At 48.1% G+C, this 18,648-nt stretch overlaps 6 protein-coding genes across 6 annotated transcripts; 4 read left to right on the top strand and 2 right to left on the bottom strand.

The window, feature by feature from the left end:
- Window positions 1-56: 56 nt before the first annotated feature.
- On the top strand, window positions 57-710 carry HOO65_010873 (uncharacterized protein; the record flags this gene model as incomplete). Its single annotated transcript, XM_070999822.1, has 1 exon — window positions 57-710. One exon carries the CDS (start codon window positions 57-59, stop codon window positions 708-710), a length of 654 nt encoding a protein of 217 aa, XP_070862695.1.
- A 456-nt stretch (window positions 711-1,166) lies between these two features.
- On the top strand, window positions 1,167-2,175 carry HOO65_010872 (uncharacterized protein; the record flags this gene model as incomplete). The annotated part of the gene is made up of 3 exons (XM_071006033.1): window positions 1,167-1,440; window positions 1,507-1,665; window positions 1,739-2,175. The coding sequence occupies 3 exons, from the start codon at window positions 1,167-1,169 to the stop codon at window positions 2,173-2,175; spliced, it is 870 nt and encodes a 289-aa protein (XP_070862694.1).
- A 317-nt stretch (window positions 2,176-2,492) lies between these two features.
- On the bottom strand, window positions 2,493-5,623 carry HOO65_010871 (Cutinase transcription factor 1 alpha; the record flags this gene model as incomplete). The annotated part of the gene is made up of 5 exons (XM_071005374.1): window positions 2,493-2,793; window positions 2,861-4,490; window positions 4,589-5,176; window positions 5,408-5,461; window positions 5,518-5,623. 5 exons carry the CDS (start codon window positions 5,621-5,623, stop codon window positions 2,493-2,495), a joined length of 2,679 nt encoding a protein of 892 aa, XP_070862693.1.
- A 4,961-nt stretch (window positions 5,624-10,584) lies between these two features.
- HOO65_010870 (MIP18 family protein YHR122W) lies at window positions 10,585-11,296 on the top strand (the record flags this gene model as incomplete). The annotated part of the gene is made up of 2 exons (XM_071006145.1): window positions 10,585-10,852; window positions 10,917-11,296. The coding sequence occupies 2 exons, from the start codon at window positions 10,585-10,587 to the stop codon at window positions 11,294-11,296; spliced, it is 648 nt and encodes a 215-aa protein (XP_070862692.1).
- Window positions 11,297-11,891: 595 nt separating this feature from the next.
- On the bottom strand, window positions 11,892-15,150 carry HOO65_010869 (Pre-mRNA-splicing factor cwf10; the record flags this gene model as incomplete). Its single annotated transcript, XM_071005356.1, has 5 exons — window positions 11,892-12,427; window positions 12,531-12,618; window positions 12,736-14,879; window positions 14,942-15,069; window positions 15,131-15,150. The coding sequence occupies 5 exons, from the start codon at window positions 15,148-15,150 to the stop codon at window positions 11,892-11,894; spliced, it is 2,916 nt and encodes a 971-aa protein (XP_070862691.1).
- A 991-nt stretch (window positions 15,151-16,141) lies between these two features.
- HOO65_010868 (Acetyl-CoA acetyltransferase) lies at window positions 16,142-17,625 on the top strand (the record flags this gene model as incomplete). Its single annotated transcript, XM_071005797.1, has 4 exons — window positions 16,142-16,209; window positions 16,331-16,380; window positions 16,469-16,541; window positions 16,617-17,625. 4 exons carry the CDS (start codon window positions 16,142-16,144, stop codon window positions 17,623-17,625), a joined length of 1,200 nt encoding a protein of 399 aa, XP_070862690.1.
- Between the last annotated feature and the right edge of the window lie 1,023 nt (window positions 17,626-18,648).

Here is an 18,648-nt window from a genome sequence, read left to right as displayed (position 1 = left end):
TGGATACTCCTTTCCTCGGCTTTGAAAAAAATCATACATATACATATAAAGCTGCCATGGCTGTCGCTCCCAAGTACGCTGCCACTCGCCTAGTTTTTGGCCCTCCAAAGTCAATTGTGGACGGTGTCCCCCCCGCTGCCCACACAATTGAGGTGTTTCTAGACTACTGCTGTCCTTTCTCAGCCAAGATATTCACGACCCTCACGAAGACAGTGGCGCCCCTAATCAAAAACAACAATACCTGGGCTGCCAATGTGCAGCTTGTTTTCCGCCAGCAGGTCCAGCCGTGGCATCCGTCTTCGATTCTGATGCACGAGGCTGCACTTGCTGTACAGCAGGTTAGCCCCACGCAGTTCTGGAACTTCAGTGAGGTGCTATTTGCGAAGCAAACCGAGTATTTTGATGTGAACGTGGTCAGCGAAACTAGAAATGCTACATACAAACGCCTGGCTGCTCTGGCTGCAACTGTTGGTGTTGACTCAGACCGGGTCTACAAGCTGCTGGAGATCTCTGATAAGCCAGCTGCGGATGGCAGTCTGAACTCTGGAAACGGCGTGACCAATGACCTCAAGTACGCCGTCAAGACATCGCGCCTGGTGGGTGTGCATGTGAGCCCAACGGTTATTTTCAACGGCGTTGTGCAAAACGACATTAGTTCTGGCTGGGATGCAGGACAGTGGGAGAGGTGGCTGACAGAAAACATTGTTTAAACTCGTTGTTTTGAGCGTCAGTCAGTCAGTACACACACATACCTTAGCCCATTATAGGTGCACATGTCCTTAGTTGAACAGAGTTTAAGCAAACTTCCAAGTCCGCAGTCTTGTAGTGATGCTCTTTGCCGTCTAGTATCTTTTAGCTGTCTTTAGATGAGATTGCCCCTCCCCCTCCTCTTTACAAACCCCTTGCTGCAGTTACGTTATCAGCCATAGAAGGGACAAAGCTTTCCGACCTCATTGAGAGCTACCCACAAGGCGATAAAGCTGGGGTAGCACTATAGTGGGGCAGCGCAACACCATACAAATTCCCAACTTGCCAATATTGCCGACTCTTTATACATTTACTTGCCCTTGGTTCTGATTCATCTTCAGGGAAATGGCGACAATTCTTTTTCAGAAGTCTGAACACCCACCGCTGTATATTTTTTAGATGAGAAAGGTAAAAAGGACATGATACCCGCTCTTCATCTACCCCTCCGCAGCCGTATGGCTCCTGGTGCCATACGATGCACACATGTCTCCCTCACTATCGCCCGTCTCGGCTCTAATGCGCCTCAACACGCCTCGCTGTATCTCTTGTCCCGGCCCTTCTTCCAGGCTGCATCCAAGTCGCCCTCCAGGCCCTCTACTATCCGGCTATTCTCCCAAATACACGCCCTACGTAGTGCTGGTATGCCGCGGGCAGACTCCCAAGAGGCTCTTACTACAAAACACGCCAAGTTCTGTGAGTTGCTGTTAGACTAAGCCACGCAAGGAGATGCACATGAGGCTAACATTGAATTACGTGCAGTGTTCCCAGCTAGGATACCCATATACCATGTGGGGACCGGTCGCTTCATCTTCATCGCCGTGCTGAAGCTGACGACTATTGTTATGTGCGCTTTGTTCTGTGGCATTGCTGTACCCTCCTACATCGCAGCTGAAAAAGACAATAGGCAAACCATTGGTCGTAAGCCACCCATTGCACTTCTTTCCTACTGCATTCGCATGTTCCTTCTTTTCTTTACTAAGCCTCGTTCTAGTTGGCCTTTGCGGCGTGATCCCGCTTTTGACTGTCATCTACATCACTTCGCCCTACGTCGCTTTTCTGCACATCCACCTACCGCCCGCTGCCCGCCTCTCGCGGGATACCCTTCGGCGCTATGTACTCAACATGCCGCCTACCGCCCAGATCGACATCACGACACTGTCTGTTATTGCTAAGCCACGTACGACCACTATTGAAGCTCGCGCATTGCGCGTTGCTAATCCACCGCGCCGGCTGGGGCTCGTTAACTTTGTGCGCACCCCGGAGGATATTTCCCGGGAGAATGCTAGTCGCAAATGGTGGCGCTTTCGCGCCGTTGAAAACCTGAATATCACTGGTTCGAACCGGGGTGTCAAGGAAGGCTGGATCTGGGACGAGTTGAAAAAGCGTTTGGAGCGAGTGTCTGCGAATGAGCAAAAGTCATCATCGTAGGAAAATGTAATAACATGGCATGTCCTATGCAAGCGAGTTTGAACAGCGAGATGAGGAGCATCTCGCATTGTATTTCTTTCAAAATAAAAGCAGCGACTTGTGCTGTGTATACCCTTATCTATCTATTGGATGCTGACGAATCAATCGCCTGATGTTCATATTTCATCAAGTGTTTCGTGTATATCTACTTTATCCTTCTATATCCACCCGCCGCTGACTGCCGATTATAATATCGAAAGCCCCCATGGTCCCAAAGCAATTTCAAGATGCTGAATATTCATGAACTGCCACTCTTGGCAATAGAGGAGGACTCACCCCTACCGTTTTCTTGGGCCTTCATCATCATAGTCCCAACCACGTTTTAGACCACCCTCGTACACACTAACTACAGACTGCTGCCACATCTCTGGGGTCATATACTGAGGATCGGCATAAGACTGGGTAGTTTGCATTTGCTGAGAGGCGGCAATGGGTGCGTTGGTAGACACGCCCATAGGGGCCATATCAAGCACTCCAGTCCCAGTGGCTGCTGGTGAGTTATTGATTGTTTGAGATGGGGAGGCGGACCCCGCAGGGGATCGCATGCTGGGTGGTGGCCCAAATGTAGAGTTCCATTGCCTAATTGATGTTATGTTAGCTAAAAGTGATTTTTGCTTCATGTTCTTTTTTTCGCTAGAATACTCACTCAAAGATTGGCGCAGGATTCCAAGTGGCCATAGAAAACGAAGGAGGTATCGACTGGTTGTTTTGCATCATGAGGTTGTTTCTCGCTTGTATGGCAGGATTGCTAGAGGTTGACAAGTGGCTGAAACTACTCGGTTGCATGCCAGAGTCTAGAGTTGCTGAAATAGAGCTAGGTGACTGTTTAAATATTATATCGTGGTCGGTAGAAGATTGTGGCGAGTTGGAGTTACTAGATGCCGGACTGCCGTATGGGAAACTCGGTTTGAGAGTAAATGGCTTCCGGATATCGGCACTAAAGGCTCGGCGAAGAGCGTCAATCTGCTTTTTGACATCAGGAATGCTCCATATTGACATGACCTTTTCAAGGATCCGCATGTGCCGTGAAAAGTATTCGCCGGAATCGGCGCTAATTTCGGGATCTGGAGATGTCATTGCCACAAGATGAATGACAATGCACGAGAGGCCGCAATATACAACATAACTATAGCCTCTGAGCATCCCCTGAAGCCCAGTGTATCCGTACTGGCGCATAACAGCTTCCTGTAGTTTGCAAAGGTCCTTTGATGATGATAGACAGGATAGCATTATACGTTTGTATTGCCCACCCGAGCTATTTGGTTCACAAAGGGACAGTTGAGGACGCAGGAGCAGAATTTTAGACAAATGGTGGTAGCTCAATAAGCTTCCAACAAAGGAAGAAGGAATCCATGGTGGTGAGTTATCGGAGGGAAATGTCACATCGAATTCCTTTGGAAGAGAAGTACGCCAGTTATTAAGAGCTGGGCCGAATTTGAGAAACTGGGGATCTGATGCCCATGCGCTGTTTTTCTTCTTCTTCATCTTGCCGTAGGTGATGTTCATCAGTCCTATTTCCCGTACAAGTCGTGCGAGATAGGTAAAGTTCCGGCTAACAAGGTATTCGGAGATATCTTCGTCGGTTTCTTGTGACCGAATGGAAAAATCAACCTCTGCACAGTCAATTGAAAGCTGGGTTCTTCCTTGGGAACTACCAATCATAGTCTCAAGGGTATACACAACCTGCCATACTCGGGTCTTGAGCCGACACTCGGCAGGACCAAGATCACACTCATTGCCGTTGTTATGTTCTTCGCTGTGTTCGTCAAGGCCGAGTTCTCGAGCCATCTGGATTGCTGAGACAATATTCATCCATGACCGGTAATAATAGCCTTTTTGTGGAACGGATTCACGGGCCTTCATCAAAATCATGACGGCTTGGAGGGTGCTCATTCGCGGCACATCCATAAATATATCGACATGTTTAGTGGCGAGCGCAAGCCATTGTTGTCCTTGAGAAGCTTCATCGGCAAGGCGACTTCCAAAAGCAAATAAAACCTCAAGAATCAATGGTGAAATAGCAGAGCGATTCGTGTTCCACTGATGGTAGAATTCAGGCTTGCTAAGGACTGGAATATATGGGTGTATATGCGTGAAATACAAGTCGAAATACTGCAAAGAAGTTTCTTCAGCGGGCATGAGTTCGGGCGGTATGCGAATTTTTCCAGCGCGCATAGGAGGCAGGTTAGCAAGAAAATCGTCTTCATCGTCGTCATCATCTTCTTCCGGAGGGGGTTGTTCGCGGCGAAAAGATGCCTTATTTCTGAGATATGGAGCTGTGAAAAGCAGCCGTATTAGTATTGCGGGGTAAAAAGGAGCATCAGATCATAAACCAATTCATTTTGTCTGCGGACTGTAGGGAATGAACACTTACCAGTGCCTGTATCATTCATTTTCAAAGAACCTAGCAAGTCAGAGAGATCGGGATTTGGGTGGCTGTGTTGAGACCCGGTCTCTGGAGAGCTCACTTCGTTTGTTTGAGATTGGGGAGTGGATCCCACTTGGGGAGCCGAGATTGTAGAGTTATCTAATGTTGATATGCCAATTGTTGGAGGGGTGGTTGGGTACAAGTTGGATGAAGAAGAGGTAGAAGCCGCTGATACCAATTCAGATGCGGAAGAAAATGACTGTTGCATTACATGAGGCATAGACATCTGTGTTGATATCTGGGGTGGCAGCTGGGATGGTGGCATTTGCGCATGGCCCATGTGTGAGGATGGCAAGTTGGAAGATGAGCTAGCCATGGTAGAATACTGGAGTTGTTGTTCCACGAAGGGCACCGTCTGATAAAGGTGAGAGGTGTCATATTGTTGCTGCTGGTAGAGTTGCGGTTCAGGTACGCCTATCTGTGTGGTGCTTTGAATGTTCTGCTGAGGGTTATGACTAAAGGTAGACTGCATTGCACTCTGACCAAGGAAGTCGGTCGTGGATGAAGTAGTAGCCGGAATCGATGAAGAAGGAGCTGTTGTCGTGTCGTAGGTCGTTGTGTCAGAACTGTCAAACCCATTTGGACGAACACAGTGGAGTTTAAGACGGACACATGCCGAACATGGCCATGTATTGGTTGTTGCAGCGTCGCATTTGATTTTTCGGCGCCGGCAGCCTTCACAGGCTCTCATAACTAGTGGAAAAGAAGAATTTAATAAGCTTCAAGCTCGCGATAACAAGGTTTAGAGCATGTTCATGTACTTACCCTTAAGACGTTTATGACGGTTGTGTTCGTCGACAAAGACATAGTCTAGGCGCACTGATTAGAGCCCAGATTCCCATTTAAGCGCTTGTTCTTTGTTAGAAAAGACTCACTCTTCTGATTCTCCCGTTGCGGCTGTGACTGTGGCTGTTGTTGTTGTTGTTGTTGTTGTTGTGGAGCAAAAGTGTATGCTGCCATCTGGGGGTTTTGAGGCATCATTCTAAAAGAGATGACTGTCTATGACTGGATGGCTGTCTGTAATGCGCAATCGCAGATGGTTGATGGATAATAGAGTAGGTGAAGTTATTCGGTAGTATTCGGTGGTAGATGTCAGCTAGTATTTTGTAGCGCTGAATGGCGTGATAAATTTGAATTTTAAGTAGGATGCAGATGGCGTTGTGGAGGTGAGGTGTAGATGGTAAATAAAACGTAGTTTGGCAATGATGTGCATGAATGAGCACCACCTAAATGTACGATTTTATGTTGGTTCAGGAGTTATTTGATTGGTCATAGATCGGTGGCGATAAATATCGTGGTTGTCAACACGAAAATTGACCAGAAGAGATAGTAATCGTAGGCGCAAGAGAGCTAAAACGCAAAGGGTGGCGGGCGGCCTTTTTCAAAGTCGTCGCTGCAATCTTCAACAAGACATCCTGAATCGAGAGTTGGCGTTTTGTCTTTCAAGTCGTCAGTGGGAGACAGTGTATTTTTTTTTCTTCTTTGGGTGCTTATGCTGGCTGAGCTTGGGTCTTTCAAGGCAGCTGGGTAAGAAGAGCTGGGCTCTATGCAGGCTTAGCGGAAGAAGATGGCTCCGTAGTATCGTATTAGAGAGGTTAAAGCTCAACTGAATGTATAATATCGGGCTCAAGGGAAGAAAGACTCGCAGAGAATAGACGATGGGGAAGGTGGGGGAGGGAGGCAATAAAACGGAAACGAACAGGTTTAGATTCAAGAGGAGGAGAGGGAGCGAGGGAGGGAGGCAAGAGGGTGAGGGTGTAGCGAGCTGTAGTTTGAAATGTCGCCCTGTGGGCCACAAAGTAGGGGAGTATGGGCAGCAGCACAAACTGCAATCAAGCAGGTTAGTTTAGTTTTAATCGCTTTGCTAAAGCAGGGATTGGATGGAAATATAGACAAGGAATCTAGAGCGGAGCCCATGAACTCGCATGCATATACAGAAAAATAGGTCAACTGTCATCCATGCCCACACACACCTCGCGCTTCACGAGACGACACAACCGAGGGGGGAGGGAGAGGGAGAAGCAGTAAGCCGCCCACTAATGGCCGCCACTTGTAATGTGCGATGTGCAATGAGCTAGTCAAAGGCCCATGGCTGCAACTAGTGCTCACGACGGCCATCGCCGCCTTGCTTTTTGTATTAGCCATGTCAAACCACCCTCTCATACCCGCGCCACGGCACGGCAAAAGGCCAAAAAAACAGGCTGGTTCCTCCTCCCTTGTACTGGCTTGTTCTTTTTCTGTTCTTCAACCTCCCTTGCTTCCTCTTGCTCCTTTGCCTTCTGTATTGGGCTCTTGGGTCTTTGGGGCTGTTTTGGTAATTCTGGCATAGAGGACGGATAGGTCGTTAGCGGGAGCCTAGGGCGAAGACGAAGACGGTGCTAGCAATCCTAGTCAGAAGGAGAAGAGGTCAGTGCAACTATAGCTTTGTCTTGATTTCCGTGTTTCTGCGGTGGCAGGAGCACTGATAGGACCAAACAAGAAAAAGGGTATTCAGGACAAGACCGGCTGAATAGTGAGGCTACGTACTCCCAGTAGCATACAGGTATCGCACATGTCACATCACCCCCTATATAGCCAAGCTCTATACCTGCGGGTTAAGGTCGATATGCCTCGTGAAGGCCGCGTAAACAGGGCCTCCAGCTTGAGAAACGACACTGTGGAGAACCACAAGGCGTCTTTGTTCGCTGGATTAGTAGCATTTAGAAAAAAAGAAAAAGAGTGGGATGTGAAAAGGCCATGACGACTTTTGGTAGGAATGTGAAAAGCCAAGAAAAAGACACGATAAAAATCCCGCCCAGCCGAGGGCAAACGAAAGAAAACCGTGGCCTTTGCTTGCGGTAGACATGGACAGCACCTTCCTCGTTCAGATAAAGCGACAGTTTCTGTCTTCAACTCAGCCCCTCAGAAATTTCCGTCGTATCTTTTTGGGCAGTTGCTAATACGGCATCACGAGTGTACATGTACATTGCAGACCACCCCGCCCTTTCCCCTCCTCAAATAAATCTCAACAATCTTGTCTCCTGGCTTGAACGACTAGAACTCTATTCTTCCCACAACCTTCATCCCTCGTGCTCCAAGCGCCACCAATAGAGCTAAGAACAAAAATGAGATTCAGGAGAGGGCAAGGGCAAAGGATGAATCTGCATTAAGCTTGCTTGCTGCTTGCCTCCTCGGTTTCTCGGTTTTCAAGTCAAGCCAGAAATTGTGTGCGGCAGTTGCAGTCCCTACTTGCCGAGTGGCTTTTACTGGCAAGTCCCCTGTCACCACCTAGGTTAGTATTGTGTCTGCACCTGCACCAGGACTTTTCTAGTCCCTATCTAGGACACACGTACTTTGTACGTACTTGGTTCATTCACCTACACCACCGAGAGAACTAGAATAACGACTCGAAAGCCCTTTATCCCGTAGCGCAGGCAGCAAGAGGATTCCCACAACGTTACAGTCTCCAACCTTCCCGTATAAGTAACACGCAGTAGAGATCATAACACCGGCTACAGTATCTGCACGGCTTCCAAGACTCGAGCTCCTGATAGAAATACAGCTACTCTGCGTCGGGGCCCTATAGCCTAATATACAGATGGATCTCCGTCAGGCTGAGGCTGGCTGATGTCGGCTGAGCTTGACCCTGCATATGCCCTGGGACTTTGGTAGGTATGCACGTCGGTTCCCATGCCATAATGTACCTCACTACAATAGCATTCTACGACAATGGTAGACGAAAGAAAAAATAATGAGAAAAAGCGAATGCAGTGCGGGGTGCAGAGCTCTGCAGTCTGCCTTGCAGCACTGGTTGTAGTACTACCAACTCCTGGCCGTTTGAGAACTTGCATGTTGAGCGTTTCGTAACAAGGTCCAACGTACAACAAAAGCGGGTGGACTTGTTCAAACAGAACTCCCCGATAGCGTGGTGGCGTCAACCAAGTCCACGTAACACCCGGACAAATAAACACGACATATTGCCACGAATAAAGACACCTGATGGGGGGTATCAACATGAGGCAGCCAGCCGAAAGTTGTCAGCAACACGCCAAAACGCCACTTACCCACCCTGTTTGTAAGGCAACGTGATATAACATGCAGGTTCATACAATGGACGCATTGTTCTTAGCAGTTCCACAAACTGAAGCTCGGCCTTAGGGGATATCCAGAACGTACGTACAGTTTAGCCCCGGGTAAGAGATAGACTGCGTAGTGTGGCGGTTAGAGAACAGAGATAAAGCTTCAGAATTCGTCGCACATGATATCCACATGATATAGCAATAGCCTCGAGCAAGGCGGCTTGCTTCATTATTCAGTGACAATGGGGCACAAGGGCACAGGACTAGGATGGCGATAGTGAGGGCAGCAACGACTCATGGCTGTGTCGCATCCTGCACTAATCCATGGATCTGGTCAAAGCAATTTATTGCTAGTTACACATTCTAAAGAATCAAGGGCACAGGGGAGCTGAGTGTTGGCGCATAACTCTCATGCCAACCCAACCCCCTATCCATACTCGTAGAGTACCCAATATTTTTGGTCGCCGAAGAGCGATGGTGATGCTGCAATGCCCACGGTGCATGCACAGTTTGCATGTCGATGATACAGTATTTCTCGGGTTCCAGCTTACTCGTCGCAGCAGCATTAGGCAAAAGATCTACTACAAAAAAAGACAACCGAAGTTGGGCCGTCTACAAGTGGAGATGCATGCATGATCAGAGGATGTAGTATAAGCAACTGAGAAGAAGAGATGAAGGAATGCCCCAACTTACTGCGGATTTGTCGCAAGCTGCTCCAAAAAAACCAAGCAGAATGAGTTGGAGCTGGATCTAGAACATGGCTAGCCTGGCTGAGTTAGGATGCGATCTGTGAGGGAAATCTAATAGGAGCACAGTTGAAAGAAGGGGGGCGAACTAAATACAGGAGAACCAGGCTAGGCTCTAGTGTTTTTTCTTGATAAATCCTTGTTAAAAGCAATGGAAAGTGACGAAGAGAAAGAACAGGCCGTCCTGTACACTGTGCTTGTGTCTGCGTTTTGACAGGTGAAGCAGCTGCACGGCTGGCTCATAAAAGCGACTCCAGGCGCTAAAACATGCCGCTGTTTACAGGGAACATGCGCCAAGTATAGCGCACTCCAGGCTCCGTTTCTGCCGTCCTTGCTCAGTTTGGGACTAGTGCAGCCAACGAGAAAAAGAGAAGAAATAAGAGATAAGTCAGAGAGCCAAAGTGTGTGGACAAGCCAAGCAAATGTCAGTGAGCAGAAATGCAAATCTTGCTTCGCCCTGAGACAAACTGACAAGCCTGCCTTTTTATTCTGACAGCCATTTTTCGGCTTCACGGCCCTACAGCTCCATGCTCATGGGCCACGCTGAGAAAAGAATGAACCAACAAAAAAGAAGACGTCACCTTAGACCGCCCTGACACTGCTCTGTACCTACATTCGCTCATCCGTACCTACAGATGCACTCGCTTCCTCTTAAACCTATCTGGGAAACAACGCCGATGCTGCATTTGCCTTTGTCCAAATAATCATTTCACATTTCAGTTAAGAATAAGTGCCTCTGTTTGCTGTTCTAGTTTACATGGAGATACAAGCCCAGGCCAGTTCTTTCAGGGGCCAGAAAGAAGATCTCCATGGCACTGAAGCCCTGTAAACCGTCTAACCTAGCGCCCTGTGCCCTTGGCTTTTAGCAGTCTTTAGCAGCCACTTTAGTAGAGTGCAGCAAAATGCGGGGTGCCTAGTCAGCCGGCCACAAGAGAAGAAAAATAAAAATAAAAATAAAAATAAATATCAAGAGTTGGCGTAATGCACCATACCATGCAGCCCCCCTCTAAAGCTTTTTGAGCCCACCATCACAGGTCACTAGTACCCCTCTTCTATCCCAACTCTCATCGTCATTTTTCCATCACATCTGCCTTATCCTGCCAAAAAAAAATCCGATCTCCTTCTATCACCCGCAACCATGGCCAGTGAAAAAGACAACGCCAACCCCACTGTGCTCAACCCCTCTGAGCTACCAACCAGACACAAGCCGAAGGTAGTCCGCAGCGGCCCTGATAGTCGCTATGACGATATAATATTTTCTAGGCCAACACATATGGGCAGATCTCTGGCTGGCGAGACTCTAGCTGGCAGCGACGCAGATGCTCGGTGGTTTTCTGCCACCGGTGGCAATGGTTCCAACGAAGATGACCTGTCGGAGGACCCAATTGACGAGCAGGAAATATACGGTTCGTGCCCCGTTTTGACCATAACCACAGAATCTAGACTAACTCTCAATCAATCTCTCACAAGACCTGATATCTACCATTTCCGACCCCGAACATCCCTTCTCACTCGGCCAACTTTCTATCGTGAACATTGCCGACATCCATATCACGCCGTCTGCCCAATCTCGGCGCGCCAACCCCCACCAACTGGTCCAGGTGCTCGTCGAGATCACACCGACTATCACGCACTGCTCGCTGGCTACGGTTCTTGGACTGGGTGTGCGCGTTCGTCTTGAGCAGGCCCTACCGCCCAACTACCGCGTCGATGTTAAAGCCAAGGAAAATACACACAGCCAAGATGACCAGGTCAACAAGCAGCTTTCGGATAAGGAGCGGGTGGCAGCGGCTTTAGAGAATCAAGACTTGAAGAATCTGCTTGACCGCATGCTTGTCACCTGTGTATAACGGCAGGCATTGCCTACATGGCGCGAGAAGCGCATAGTGAAGATGGGCACATTACACTCCATGCCATAGCAGGAAACAGTATGCTAAGGCAAACAATAAAATCATCATAAAAATAGGATTCATGAATTCAATTTACTCACCATTAACCGGCCTCCCGAGAACGCCTAGTCATGCATCTTCGGCCACAGTGAAAATATCTGCCCAACATACAATATAACATTGACCAAGTGCTAGCGAGGCTTAGACACACACGCGTCCCATGCATTGCTGCTGATTTGTAGACATTAAAGCCCACACAAAGACAAAACAGAAACTCGGGGTATAAAGGCGATTCACTAAGGTCTATGCTGAATTTAGGCCAGACTGACGGATGCCTTGACTTCAAAAAAAGATTAGTCCGTCAACTATGTCTTTCTCGGGTCAAACATGTAGTTATGAGTAGGTTTAGTCTATGTAAACCTCTTGTATCACGTATGCAGGTGGAAGCATAGGTGCATGTGTGCGTACCTTCCCTAATAGCCATCTTTTTGATACAATATTGGCCTGTATATTTGCCCTCTTCAATTACATAATTCCTTATTTACGCGATGCGATTCTATGACTCATCCAAGATACCACTCTCCTTGAGTTGCTGGTAAAACTCGGGCTCCAGGAACGTTTCGGGCCCAACATCCTCGCTGAGACCCTTCCGTCTTCTTGTCTTGAGGATGAAGTCCCTCGCCGTAGCTTGTGCATTCGCCGGCTGCAAAGGCCGTAGTTGAATGGTTTTATCCAGGGGATCGCCCGGTACCACATTCCAGCTGTCAAACACTAGACTGACCATGGCCGACCCCTGCGTCATGATCCTCAAGTCCGTTTCAAAACCGAAACTGTCAATTACTGGCAATAAGCCATTGACACGGTACAATGGTGTGCCGGCCAACGGACCATCGGACAACACGTGACCGCGGCGTTTGGCAAGGCTCATGTACACCTCGGAAGCTGAGTGCTCAGGGGCAGTTACGGACACAGCATACATAGGCTCCATCAGTCGTGGCGAAGCCATCAAAAAGGAGGAGTAGCAAGCACGGCGAGCTGTGGGGATCACTTGGCCACCACCGCGGAAAATGGCCTCCTGCGCAAGAGTGACGTCTGTGATTCGGAATTTAGTGTTGCGGATGGCTAGAAATAAAATTGGGTGTTAGCTGATGAAAAATATGCAGTTTGCAATATATTAATAGAGCTCAGGACTTACGCTCTTCACAAAGGGGCCCTTCGCGGGTAGCCCAGCTGAAACCCTGCTTGATTGACTCTTTGACGCTGCGGAGCAGGGTCCTGTCCACCTAGAGTAGCATTGCATGTTAGTATACTGATACTGAAACTATTATCGGGTAGTGGAGCACCACATCACGCGTTCAGCTGAAGAAAACAACGGTAAGTAAAACTAGGTATAAACATACTTCTGACGGCAGTGTATCATCCTGCAAGATATTGGGACCCATGTCATCGGGACCAAAGGCCCAGATGCTACGGCCTGCAAGCTTATCCCAGCCATATTTGCTTTCGAAGAACTCGGAAACTTTGCGGATGGGGTCACGGATCTTGACAGCCCCATTCTCAATGTCCTCAGAAATTCCCTTGTCAAGCGGCTCGGCAATCATAGTTATCTTGTTCTTTTTGTTAGGTGTAATAGCATAGCACTTGCTCATTGATTGTTCCACTACCGTCTCACAGAAGCGTGTCACGGGATCGGACACCTTGATATCCATGTCTGCATATAGCCTCCGGAGATCATGGAGCACACAGTCCATGTATAGCTCGCCGGTGCCAATTATGATGTGCTCGCCAGACTCCTCCACCTTGGTGGTGATCAAAGGGTAGCTCTTTTGGATTTTGCGCAGGCCATCCAGCATCTTGGGCAGTTCTGAGGGGTTGACGGGCTCAACGGCGACCTTGAGCACGGACTCGGTGAAGTGGGAAATGGGCTTGAAGATGTAAGCATCCTCATCATCCTCAAATGATGGTGCAACGATAGTTGCAGTTTTGACAATCGAATTGTCCACACCAGTCATTAGCACCCAGTTTCCTGCCGGCACACCATCAGTAGGGATATTGTAGCGCGTCTCGGCAATGAAGCAATCCGAGATAGTGGCTGGCGCCATATCTTCCTCATCCTCTACCGAGTACCCCTCACCCAACACGCGCACCTGTTGGTAGGGCTTGGCGATACCACTAAGAACTCGGCCCAGCGAAAGGAAACTCTTCGCATCCGGTGCATTGAACAGTTTAGTAACATGAATGACGAGAGGGCCATCTTGGTCGCAGGCGAGCATAGATGTAGCAATTTTGGAGTCTAGAGGACCAGAATAGTACTTTTGTAGATATCTCTCAGCACCATCCTTAGGTGATGGTACGTGGTTTACAACCATATCCACAAAGCCACCCGACGGACCAAAAAACTGTTCGCAAACAAGCTTCAGCAGGACCTTAGCATCAGCCTTATACTGGAAGGGTTTTAGTGTGATACCGAGAGATTGGAGGACAGGCTTTAACTCCTCCGGGCTATCACTAATGGAATGTGAGAAAATCTTGTACACAGGTTCCAATATAAACTTGAGGAATGACCGCATGGCGCCCTCCTCGACGGGCTTTCTGGTGAAGCTACGCTTTTGGGGATTAAAGTAAATATCACCCCACAGTCGTTTCGCGAAATCGTCTGTGTTGAGTCCACCGAATTGATCAGCGTACATCTTAGCAAATGACTGAAGCGTGAAGCACCACCCAAGACTTGTACTAGCGAAGAGAACATTGCCCTTTTCCGGGCTTAGTCTCTTTGATGCGCCCTTCCCAGGAATTGTGTTTTCTATAATGGTATTCACTTCCTCCACTACGAGCTTTAGCTTGAAGTAGGCATCCTTTGGCGGGAGGCGCAGCTCGAGTATCAGTCGGTCAATTTTGTTGATGATAAGCGTAAGAGGAATATCTTCAAGCACAGCATGCTTGATGATCTTTTCAGTGTTGACTTGAACGCCTTCTACAACGTCCACAACTAGACAAATACCATCTACTAAGCGGAAAGAAGCAGCAACCTCATCCACGAAGTTTACATGTCCAGGGGTATCAATTATGTTAATTACATGTGACTTCCCCTTGGTGCCTTGTAGAACAAATGACATAGGAGAAGCCTTTGTAGATAGGCCCCGACTTTGCTCGAGAATGTTGATATCTGTGTAGCGTAGTTGTTCGTCGCGGGCTTTGCCGACTCGTCTGTCCAGCTTGTCGTTTAGGTTGTGCGTTTCTAAAACCAGCATATCCATAAAGGCTGTTTTTCCGTGGTGTAGATGTCCGGCTAGGGCAATATTGCGGATTTGGTCGGGGTAGTTCATAACATCAGTCATGAAGGATCGGTCAAAATAGACGGGGGGGAGATCGGTTTCTTCGATTGTGAACTTCTTTTGCTGGACAGGAGCAACTATTGGAACGGATAGAGGCTGCGCATCAACCTCTTGCACAAGGGTCTCGACTTCGGTCCCGTAAGTTTGTTCGGCCGTTGGGTAGTACTGTTTGTCTTCGTGGAGAATCACGGCATTCGAAGTGCCCTCATCTAGCCAGACACCAAGTATTAGCTGTTGTGATTTTGAAAAGTTGGCTCTCGGGGCCGATTACCGTCCATGTTGACATCCTCCTCAGCATTACCGCCAACCTCCGCATCGTCAAAGTCATACTGATTGACATCGACAGCGTTGTCAGAGCCAGCATCGGACTCGACTTCCTCGCCAATAAAGTTACCGAATCTAAGTGTAATATTAGCTAAATGAGCCGGTGTTTCTTGAGAAAGGGAGAAAAAGGGCTTACTCGTCGTAGAGCTCATCCATTGTGCGTGTTAATTGTAGCACGCTAAAGAAGTCGCCTATTATGTTGAGCAAAGCGCTTGAAGATAGCTTGCCTCTCACTTTTTCTCAGCCTTGGACAGCATGATGCGCGATCGCGACAAGAAAATTTGTGGGTCTACGAGGCTGTGGAAAATTGTCACGTGAAGGTCCATGACTTAAGGGTTACTGTTCTGACGGGTCCTGTCAATATTTTCTTGCTCCGGATCCGGATTCCGCCGGCGTGTTTAATGACATGTTTCACCGCTTTTTTTTTTGTGATATTACAAATGTTTGAATGAAAGACTTGAAGCGACAGCGATGTAGCCATAACCACATTTGCGTAGAGTCTAAATGGCTTCGACAAGAGGTGATAATCAAAAGGAAAAATGGGTTGGCCATTCATGGTGTGTGTGATGTGATTGACTAGTGAACATCACAAGCTGTCACGCAGCATCCGCCTTTGACATTGAGAAACAAAGAAATAGATGTGACTCTTAGCTGTACCATCTACACATGAAATGCCATTGGAGTTCAGTCAAGTTGTGAAAGGTCACAAATACTAAGACAGAGTAAGAAAGGAGGATCGCAGGGGCTGTTACTAGCCCCCTCTATGGAAAGAACATTCTTTACTGCTACAGGACAAGTAGAACAACAAGTCTACTCTAGTAGCACCAGTAACAAACAGTTCAACGCTCGTGGCACCAGGCCAGGACCTGGCTGCTAGTATGTTAGTCGATAGGACAGGGAAGCATTGAAGGCAGGTAAGAAAAGGGCCCTCAACAAATTGAATCAAATAAAGAAAGAACAAACGGGCCTTAGGATTTCTACATGCTTAAAGTATATATATTCTGGACAGTTCTCCCCTTTCTTTGCTTTTCTCTGTCTTCTATTCTCCTTACCTCTTTTTTTTAGCCCACCTTTTCTCATCTGCTTTGTCGATATCCTCCCCCGGCCCCAATCATCGTCCTTTGTAGCCTTCTCACATTCTATCAAAATGGCATCCTCTATTCCTCCCGTCTACATTGTCTCAGCCGTCAGAACCCCTGTGGGCTCTTTTCTAGGGTGAGTTGGGCTCTTTGCATCAACCATTCTATGCTCATAGACTGTGATGCTTATTCTGTCATCTCGTTGCTTTTCCATTCTTCGAACACTAAGTGCTAACTTCTACTCTTTCCTTGTCCAGCTCTCTAGCTAGCAAGTCCGCTACCGAGCTCGGCGCTATTGCTGTCAAGGGTAATTCCCCCACCGCCATTGCATCATCGCTCGTTGTGCTCTCTCCGATATCGATAACCCATACTAAACATGACATTTTCGTTTCTAGCTGCCGTTGAGCGTGCTGGTGTGAAGCCCGAGGCTGTTGAGGAAATCTTCTTCGGCAATGTCATTTCTGCTGGGTGAGTCTCTGGAAAAGCTGAATATCATTAGCCACCTTCCGGCCAGAGCGGACAATCGCTGACACTCAACTACAGTCTGGGCCAGGCTCCCGCCCGTCAATGTGCTATCAAGGGTGGCCTGCCCAACACCGTCCCTGCCACCACTGTCAACAAGGTTTGCGCATCTGGCATGAAGGCCGTCATCCTAGGCGCCCAGACCATCATGACTGGCAACGCCAACATTGTTGTTGCTGGCGGTACCGAGTCCATGTCCAACATTCCTCACTACCTCCCCAACCTACGCAACGGTGCCAAGTACGGCGACCAGACTCTAGTTGACGGTATCCTGAAGGACGGCCTGACCGATGCCTATCAGAACGAGCACATGGGCTTAGCCGGTGAGCTTTGCGCCGATGAGCACTCTCTTAGCCGCGAACAGCAGGATGAGTATGCCATCAACTCTTACAAGAAGGCCCAAGAAGCCACTGCCTCTGGTGTCTTTGCCAAAGAAATCGTCCCCGTTGAGGTCAGCGGTGGCCGTGGAAAGCCCAATGTTGTTGTTGACAAAGATGACGAGGTCAAGAATCTGAACGAGAGCAAGCTCAAGACTGTTCGTCCTGCTTTTAAGCCCAATGGTGGTACCATCACTGCTGGCAACGCTGCTCCCATCAATGACGGTGCTTCTGCTCTAGTTCTGGTATCGGAGGCCAAGGTAAAGGAGCTGGGTCTCAAGCCCATTGCTCGTATTGTTGGCTGGGGCGATGCTGCCCGTGAGCCTGAGCGTTTCACCATTGCCCCTGCCCTGGCCATTCCCAAGGCCATCAAGCATGCTGGTCTGACTCCCGACCAGGTTGATTTCTATGAGATCAACGAAGCCTTCTCTGCCGTCGCACTAGCCAACATGAAGATTTTGGGCTTGAATGCCGAGAAGGTCAATGTGTTCGGTGGCTCAGTTGCTATTGGTCACCCGCTGGGTTGCTCTGGCGCCCGTATCATCACCACTCTGACTACCGTTTTGAGTGAAAAGAAGGCCAAGTATGGTGTTGCCGGTATCTGCAACGGTGGCGGTGGCGCTTCGGCCATTGTCATCGAGAACCTGCAGTAAACAAGTAGGCAAAAGGCCACAACCATAGATGCTGCAGGTGGCGACGCATAGCTACTGCCGCTAACACAGTTAGGCATGTGTTCTGACAAAATCACGAGGAATGCTTTTTATTACGACTCTTTAATGTGTATTTCCCAATGGAATGATGGCCAGCCAATGTGATCTGGCTAGGCATATTAATCTAGTGAGGGATTAGTACAAGATAACTTTATATTTTTCTTTTTATTCTTCTATTTGCTCCGAATCGTTTTCTACATTAAATTGCATAGATAGTTCTTTCATGACTGTTAGCTCAGCGTTTAAACTTCATGTTCTCAGTGTTGAAGTCAGATCACTCGAGAGTTGTTGTTAGAGTACTAGAATTGACCGCCGAGTACTGCTATCCCAAAAACTGTCGGGATCTGGTTTAGTGGCTCTATCTAGTTTATACATGTCAGCTCCGAGATATCTAGATAGTAATCATGCGGCAGCGGTCAAGCAGACATGTGCTATGTCTACATGATATTTCAAATCGCCCGCTTGATCGGATGAGACCCAGATAGTAACCAAAGCACCCTTTGTCTACACCCAGCAATCCACTCGCCACAGGGGTGATGATTACAGAGACGGGAGCTGTAGTGAAGACGAGAATACTTTGCCAATCAATGGGATTAGATCTGACATGAAGGTATCCAACTGCGAGATATTCACATCTGTGATAACGCGGGAACCTAAATGCATCAACGGAGTATGTAATGTGTCTCTGTCAAAGTCTAAGCGCATGTTGGGATGGTCATACCCTAATGCTACTCGCAGTCCATTACTTGATGTCTGAATATTTACAAAGCTTGTATTTATTACCCTCATGACGAGGCCCAATAGAAGCAAAAAAAGCCGAAATAAAGAAAACAGCCCAGGCAAAAATAAGAAAACGAAAAAATATAAGAAAAAAAAGAGGAAAAATAAAAGAGAGAAAGCAGAGAGAAAAAAAAAAGGCGAGTCCTGTCGCGCCCAGCCGTCTGCAGCAAAAGTTTGAATATCATA

This window comes from Ceratocystis lukuohia (genome assembly GCF_044167205.1).
Source record: "Ceratocystis lukuohia strain C4212 chromosome Unknown Supercontig1_pilon, whole genome shotgun sequence".
Taxonomy (NCBI): domain Eukaryota; kingdom Fungi; phylum Ascomycota; class Sordariomycetes; order Microascales; family Ceratocystidaceae; genus Ceratocystis; species Ceratocystis lukuohia.
Note: the sequence above shows the minus strand (reverse complement) of the source record. Positions and strands in the feature narration are given on the sequence as shown.